This window comes from Engraulis encrasicolus, chromosome 20, assembly GCF_034702125.1.
Source record: "Engraulis encrasicolus isolate BLACKSEA-1 chromosome 20, IST_EnEncr_1.0, whole genome shotgun sequence".
Classification (NCBI taxonomy): Eukaryota; Metazoa; Chordata; class Actinopteri; order Clupeiformes; family Engraulidae; genus Engraulis; species Engraulis encrasicolus.
In genome coordinates, this window is record NC_085876.1 from 20,892,822 (window position 1) to 20,900,321 (window position 7,500).

Consider the following 7,500-nt stretch of genomic DNA (forward strand, 5'->3'; position numbering starts at 1 on the left):
AGGGCACCGGCACCAGCACCAGCCCCCCGCTGCCGCACCCCCCCTCGTCCTCCTCGCCTAAGCTGCAGGACTTCAAGTGCAACATCTGCGGCTACGGTTACTACGGCAACGACCCCACCGACCTGATCAAACACTTCCGCAAGTACCACCTGGGGCTGCACAACCGCACGCGGCAGGACGCCGAGCTGGACACCAAGATCCTGGCGCTGCACAACATGGTGCAGTTCTCTGCCCAGACGCAGGGCAAAGAGGCGGGTGCTGGGGGTGGCGCCGCTGGCGGGGGCGGTGGCAGGCTCTCGGGCCAGGCAGCGGGGCACGCCGGGGGATTACCCGACCCCAGCTCCCCCAGGCCTGCACAGCTCAACGGCACGTATGACGTGCAGGTAATGTAGTATTGGCTACTACACTTGTACTTTCTCACAGAGGTTTGGCTCATTTGGTGCCTGGCACACAGCACAAACTAATGACACAAAGCACAAACTAATGGCACACGTATATCACAGGTATTATATTAGGTAACGTTTGCAGAACAGATGTGAAACATACAGTGCAAACTAATGGTATTAAGGTTAGGTTTTCGTCATTAAGTCACAGAACAGAAACGGAACATACAGTTAATATATGAAGAGTTCAGATGCAAAAACCCCTAAGTGCTTTTTCATAAAATAATCTTAATTCATTTTTATTTAATAAAAAGCTTATCAAAGTTGCATATTTTTTTATTTTATTTATGTAATATAACTATTTATATGTATTATCAAGTACATAAATGTAAACCAAACCAACAACGGGGTTCTCTAAAAATATAGAAGTGCAGGTCTTCAGAAATGGAGTTAGAGGGTTTTGCATCTGAACTCTTCATATGTAGGTATGCATTTGTCACAATTTTCCTAATGGCATAGCACATCTGCGTGCACACAACTTTAGATGGTGATACCCCTTTTTCTCAGTTTTGCCCATTAGGTTGCAAGGCGCAAACTTCAAGCAACACGTTATATATTGTACCCGTTGTCCCAATGACGGTACTTAAGTAAATGCACACAGCAATAAATGATGATTGCCCTCTGGCTCAATTTTGCTTATTAGGTTGAAAAGCACAAGCTGGACACACATATAATATAGGCATTATGTATTTTCCTGCTTGTCCCAATGACGCGACACAAGTGCATGCACACAGCAATAAATGCTGCCGGTTCCTGGATAAGGCAGGGAGTATAGCATATACTTGGCAGGAATTGATATGACCTTAATATGTATTTCAACATCGCGACAGACTTAACAATTGCAAATAATTGGCCACTTGTGATTTTCCATTTCATATATTTGGAGTGGAATAACTAAAGCTCAGAAAATGGAAAACGTATACATACAGTACCTACCTTTGCGTGATATTTATAAAAATGTGTAATGCTATAATATATAATTCTGTGTGAAAGTTTGGGCGAAGTTGTCCATAGTAGGTAGATGTAGGTGCATGTGTTATTGTATGTGACTTCCAGGTCGACGTCTGAACATTTTAACATCTGTGCGACATTTAAGTCGGGTACATAAATGCTGTGGAAAATGCAGATGACTGGGCGGCCTTTTCAACAAAATGAGTGTGACAAAAAGCGGCCCATTTGTTAAAGTAACACTGAGCGATTTTTTTTTAAACAGTAATCATCAGTCAAGTCAGAAATAGGCAGATTAGTCATACTGGGCGCCAAAGTCACTTTTTCCCCTCCTGAAATTTATTTTCTTAAGCATTTTTTTTTCTTTCTTAGTTTTTTTTTTCTTTCTACTTCTTCTCGCAAGCACACCCAGTAATATTGCAGGTCTGCGTCCAGGACTGCAGGTGGGAAACGTGTCAGGTCCAGTCAGACAGGCTGCAAGTCATTTTTTTTTTTTTTTGTAAAGTGGCGTGATCACTTTAAAGAGATTTATTATGACACTAAAAAGTGAAAGTTTCTCGTATTAAGACAAAGTGGAAGTCCTTGCCAAAACTTATATTGCACACATGGACAAGCTCTATCACGGGGGTGGGGGGGAAGTGAAAGGGTAGTACAGTACTGAGAATTCCCACCAAGACGAAGAGAAGCCACATTTACTGTACCTGTCGCCGCCATTCTTCGCTAGATTTTCATCAAATTTAACCACACAGTGCATAACTGTCAACTGCAAAAAAAACCTATATCATTTGACAGTGAGTGCATGGGGTTTCCATATTGTCATTATGAAAGTAAAAAAATGTGATGAAAGAGTAAAAGAAGGAAGAAGAAGAAGAAATAAGAAAAAAAAACATTCAGCATTCATTCCTAGTGGAATTTTCCATGCCGTAATATAGAAGACTGTGATTTCTCATTTGGCCAATGAGGACAGGAGGGAGGGGTTAGACGAGAAGAGAGTTAAAGTTTGGTGGCGGTGGCGGTGGGTGGAGTAGTGGCGGTGGCGTGTGGGGGGGCAGTGGCGTGTGTGGGGGGGGGGGGAGGGGGGTGTCGGTGTAGGAGGAAGAGGAGGGGAATAGCGCCAGTGAAAACACAGGCAACTCGATTTATTTAAAACGAGCCGTAATGAGCAGATGTCAGTAGCGTTTATCTGTAAGGCAAGGGACTCAGCTCGGCTTGCCTCGCCTCGGCGTGGTTTCACTCTCCACTTGGGCTGTGTCGTGTTTACAATCCGACTGCCATATTAACTGCTGCATTCGACTGGAAATGAGGTGTGTGCTTTCTTGGAGTTCCCACCAACACACCACACCCTACACCCCCCAGCACCCCCCAGCACCCCCCAGCACCCCACCCACTCTAAGCAGGGAGAAGGTGATATGCCCACAGCTTGGCACGAAAGTGCACAAAGACTGCCAGTCTCAATGCAAAAACGCGAATGTTCTTCTACTTATCTATAATCTTTTGATTTGAGACTATATAAACATTCTCGTGCTTACCTGAATAAGTTTTTTTTCTTTTTTTTTGCTTTTTGTAGGTTTAATTTTTTCCCAGTTATATTTGATGCTCGCAGCTGTGTAACCGATTTAAACATTCTTTTTTTTCATTTTCATATTCATTCTTTTTGTCATATCCAAAGAACGCACGTATATGCTCAGTTTGGACCCTGGTTTTGGCTTTAGTTTATTTTACGAGTTTTGTTTTACCGTCTCACCATTTTATTTTATTTTTTTCAAAAAAAGGGGGGAACTGCACTCAGGCAGTGCCTGTGGATATCACTTAAGCTTTTTAAATTCGATCATAATCTTCTTGATGCAGTCTGCGGCCGATGGCACTCTACAGTCTCCTGGGATGGGGCAAGATGTTGAAACTCCCCCTTACACAAATACATGCACAGACACATACACACTTACCCAGATAATCACTGTCACACACACACACACACACACACACACACACACACACACACACACACACACATGAATAGAAACACTCAGGGGTACACATACACACACACGCACGCACGCACTCACGCACGCACACACACACTTATTCACACTCTCTGTGCTGATCTTTGTCTGACATGATTAAAACTGGGCAAAGATGTTCTGATTCCAGTGATATGAAAATACTGAGTGTGGCAGAAAATAATACAAAATACATGTATCAGGTTTGCTCTTAAGCTTTCCCCTAAAAGATCATGTCTCCCCAAATTGCAGCGAAGTTTCAACTGAAACAACAATCTTTAACAGAAAGTATATTACAGTAACCGGACTGAGACTAACAAAAACATATGACTTAATTTTGCCTATACGGGCTCTGCCTATGCACGTATGTTCTCATGCTAGACTTGCACTTGCAGACTTTTGAGTTGGACGCTCTCTCTCTCTCTCTCTCTCTCTCTCTCTCTCTGCTCTTCTTTTCGTTTCTTTTCTCTTTTTCACGAGCGCGGTTCAGAGGGCCTTCCATCATCTCAGGAATATATGGCCCCGAGGGAGCTCTCAGGAACTTTGTCTGCTGCAGCCATTACGCGTCGCAACACTCGCCTGTTCTCTCTCAGTCTCTCTCTCTTTCTTTCATTCTTTCTTTCTTTCTCTCACTCCCACTCCCACTCCCGTATCGTCCCGTTGCGTCCCGTCTGCTAGATGATGTCAGGCTTCCTTAGCTTTTCCCTCTCCTCTCCTCTCCTCTCCTCTCCCTCTCCTCTCCTCTCCTCTGCCCTCCTCTCCCCTCCTCCCCACTCCTCTCCTCTCCTCTCCTCTCCTATCCTCTCCTCTCCTCTCCTCCCCTCTCCTCCCCTCTCTCTCCTCCCCTCTCCTCCCCTCTCTCTCCTCCACTGGTCCTCTCCTCTCCCCTGGTCCTCTCCTCTCCTATCCTCTCCTCTCCTCTCCTCTCCACTCCTCTCCACGCCCCTCCACCTCTCCTTTCCTCTCTTCTCTTATCCTCTTCTCTCCTCTCCTCTCCTCTCCTCTCCTCTCCTCTCCTCTCCTCTGCCCTCCTCCCCCCCCCTCTACTCTCCTCTCCATTCCACTCCACTCCACTCCACTCCACTCCACTCTCCATTCGTCCCAGTCCGACTTGTCTTGATGTACAAGCGCACACTCTCTCACCGTCTTTAGGGATGAGGCAAAGTAGGGGACCTCCCAGCTTTGTGCACTACTAGGCTCATCCACATTAGCTGATGTTACCATCACCATTGGGCCTGGCGTGTTATACTTACTGCAATGTTTCCTTTTTTGAAAGCTTTTGTTTTGCATGTACAGCTGTTTTTTTGTTAATAGAGGAAAAGTTAACTGCTCCATTTAATGAAGGGCTTGTTTGCAGGGCAGGCTGCAAGACAGAGAAAATCTGTTGACTATTTTAATAATTCAGAATTAATTATATTAAATATTATATTATATAGCTAATTGTAAATTAGTTATTTAATATAATAGTCTTCAACTATTATTGGTATTCATTTTCACCATTCTCTTATTATTATCACTTTTATTATTATTATTATTATTATTATTATTATTATTATTATTATCATAATAGCATAAAAGTGGTTGTTTTTTGCAGAATTTTGCTTGCTTTCTCTAAAGAACCATTTTTAGCCATCTTTTATTCCCTGCCTCGAAATTGTCAATTTGCAAAATAAAAAGTAACACTACCTTAAAAAAACAAAACAACAAAACACTCTCAAGAGCTCCCAAGTGTATGACTGCCTCATCCCTTGGATATTTTCCACTCGGGTAGTCTCTCAAATCGTCTCAAAGCAAGCCCCTTTTGAGTCTTCCTCTGAAATGTAATAAAAACATGAAATAAACTTTTTTTTTTAAACTTTTTTTTTTTAAAGATTACCGCTGCTTCAGCACTATGCCACCAGCTCTGTTATTGAAAACAATCCTTTTTGTACTTTCTGTCTGTTCTTTTGTCATTCAAGGGGAATTCTTTAACGTCCCCTTTTTAACACCAGAACACGCACACACGCACACGCACACGCACACACACACACACACACACACACACACACACACACACACACACACACACACACACACACACACACACACACACACACACACACACACACACACACACACACACACACACACACACACTAATCCCCTTAAATCACTGCTTAGATTTTTTGTTCTTCTATTTAGCTTGTGTATGTACTATATGTAGTAAACCTAAAATAGAAAATCTAAAAGTAAACTTAAACTTATTTCTTTTGATGTTTTCCGCAGGTGACGCTGGGTGGCACCTTCATCGGCATCGGCCGCAAGACGCCCGACTGCCAGGGCAACACCAAGTACTTCCGCTGCAAGTTCTGCAACTTCACCTACATGGGCAACTCGGCCACGGAGCTGGAGCAGCACTTCCTGGCCACGCACCCCAACAAGATGAGGAGCCCGCCCCCTCCTCCTCCTCCCCAGCAGCCGTCCCATCACCCGGGGAGCGGGCATCACGAGGATGGCAGCAGCGCTAAGACGGAGCGCAAGAGCAACTGCGTGGTGGTGCGCGGCGGCGGCGGCATCCTCCCGGGCATGGACGAGCACGGGGGCAAGTGGGCGGACCGGGTGGCCGTGCGGGCGGAGGACGACTCGGTGGCGGGGTACTCGGTACCCATCCGTCCTACAGACCCCGCCTCCTCCCCTTCCTCGGGCAGAACGAGTGGAGGTAGTGGCAGCGGTGCTTCAGACTCGGCGATGGCGTCAGCATCAGCATCAGCATCAGCGGCGGCCTACTACTGGTGCAAGTACTGCAGCTTCAGCTGCGAAGCCTCCAGCCAAAGTCGGCTGCTGGAGCACTACGAGAAGAGACACAGCACGCCCAACAGAGAAGAAGGCAGCCCAGCTGGAGGAGGAGGAGGAGGAGAGCGCAAGCAGCCCAGAGATGGAGCAGATGGAGGAGTCGTCTCCTCAGCCTTCCACACCCGGAGGAAAGACAAAGGAGCAATAGCAGCAGCAGTAGGAGGAGGAGGAGGAGGAGGCGCAGCAGAGGCCGACGGGGTGGTGACCAGCTACAACTGCCAATTCTGCGACTTCCGCTACTCCATGAACCACGGTCCGGAGGTGATCGTGGTGGCGCCGCTGCTGCGCCACTACCAGCGCGCGCACAGCATCCACAAGTGCACCATCAAGCACTGCCCCTTCTGCCCGCGTGGCCTCTGCAGCCCGGAGAAGCACCTGGGCGACATCAGCTACCCCTTCGCCTGCCGCAAGACCTCCTGCTCGCACTGCGCCCTCCTCCTGCTCCAGCTCTCCCCCGGCAGCGGAGGAGGAGGAGGAGGGACCTCCTCTGCGCCCACGACCCCACCTCCACCTCGCGCCTCCGTCACGCACCTGTGCGACCAGTGCCCCTTCGCCACCACCGACATCGACCTGCTGCTCGTGCACTACGACAGCGCGCACATGCCGCACGGCGCGCACGACGTCAAGCCCGAGGAGGAAGGCGGAGGTGTTGAGAGAGATCGGGAGCGGGAGAGGGAGCGGGAGCGGGGGGTCAAAGGGCAAGCTTCGCTGGCTGAGCACTCTTGCACCAAGTGCCACTTCTTCACAGAGGTGGAGGAGGAGATCTTTCGCCACTACAGGTGAGCTCTCATGCCACGTATTTATAGAGTGCACGCACGCCACACTAGAGAGAGAAAGAGAGAGAGAGAGAGAGAGAGAGAGAGAGAGAGATGATTAACATGCATGCATAACACACTAATAGGTAGCGATAGGCTTATACACGACACACTTATTGGAAGGGAGAGACAGAGAGAACTACTTAGTGTTGATGAGATAGATAGGCTACCTCATTCATTCAGCTTTCAAAATGATACACTAAAGGGGAAAGGGAAAGGTAATGATTTCTAAATGAGTATGGTTGTATGTTTTTCTTCTTTTTTTTCTTACTCTTCATATATGTACTACTTATGGGTAAAGACGACGGCCACTATTGAACTTGAGCCGAGTAACTTTATTTACCACAAATAAATATGGTTATTGCACTGGTGACTTTTCTTTTATATTCTTAATTTATATGAGGAGGCTCGTCATGTGGTGTTTGTAATGTTTCGTGTGTGGGTGATTTGACTTTGTGTGGTTGC

General features: G+C 46.8%; 1 protein-coding gene across 6 annotated transcripts in view; it reads left to right on the forward strand.

Moving 5' to 3' along the window:
* Positions 1–7,500, forward strand: part of trps1 (trichorhinophalangeal syndrome I) — a 193,240-nt gene that overhangs the window by 55,401 nt on the left and 130,339 nt on the right. For all 6 annotated transcript variants that reach the window (XM_063185583.1, XM_063185588.1, XM_063185584.1 and 3 more), the window contains exons 3-4: positions 1–383; positions 5,654–6,999. The exon at positions 1–383 is cut by the window's left edge and continues 870 nt beyond it. In XM_063185583.1, the coding sequence (XP_063041653.1) occupies positions 1–383; positions 5,654–6,999 (1,729 nt within the window). The remainder of the gene's footprint in view (positions 384–5,653; positions 7,000–7,500) is intronic.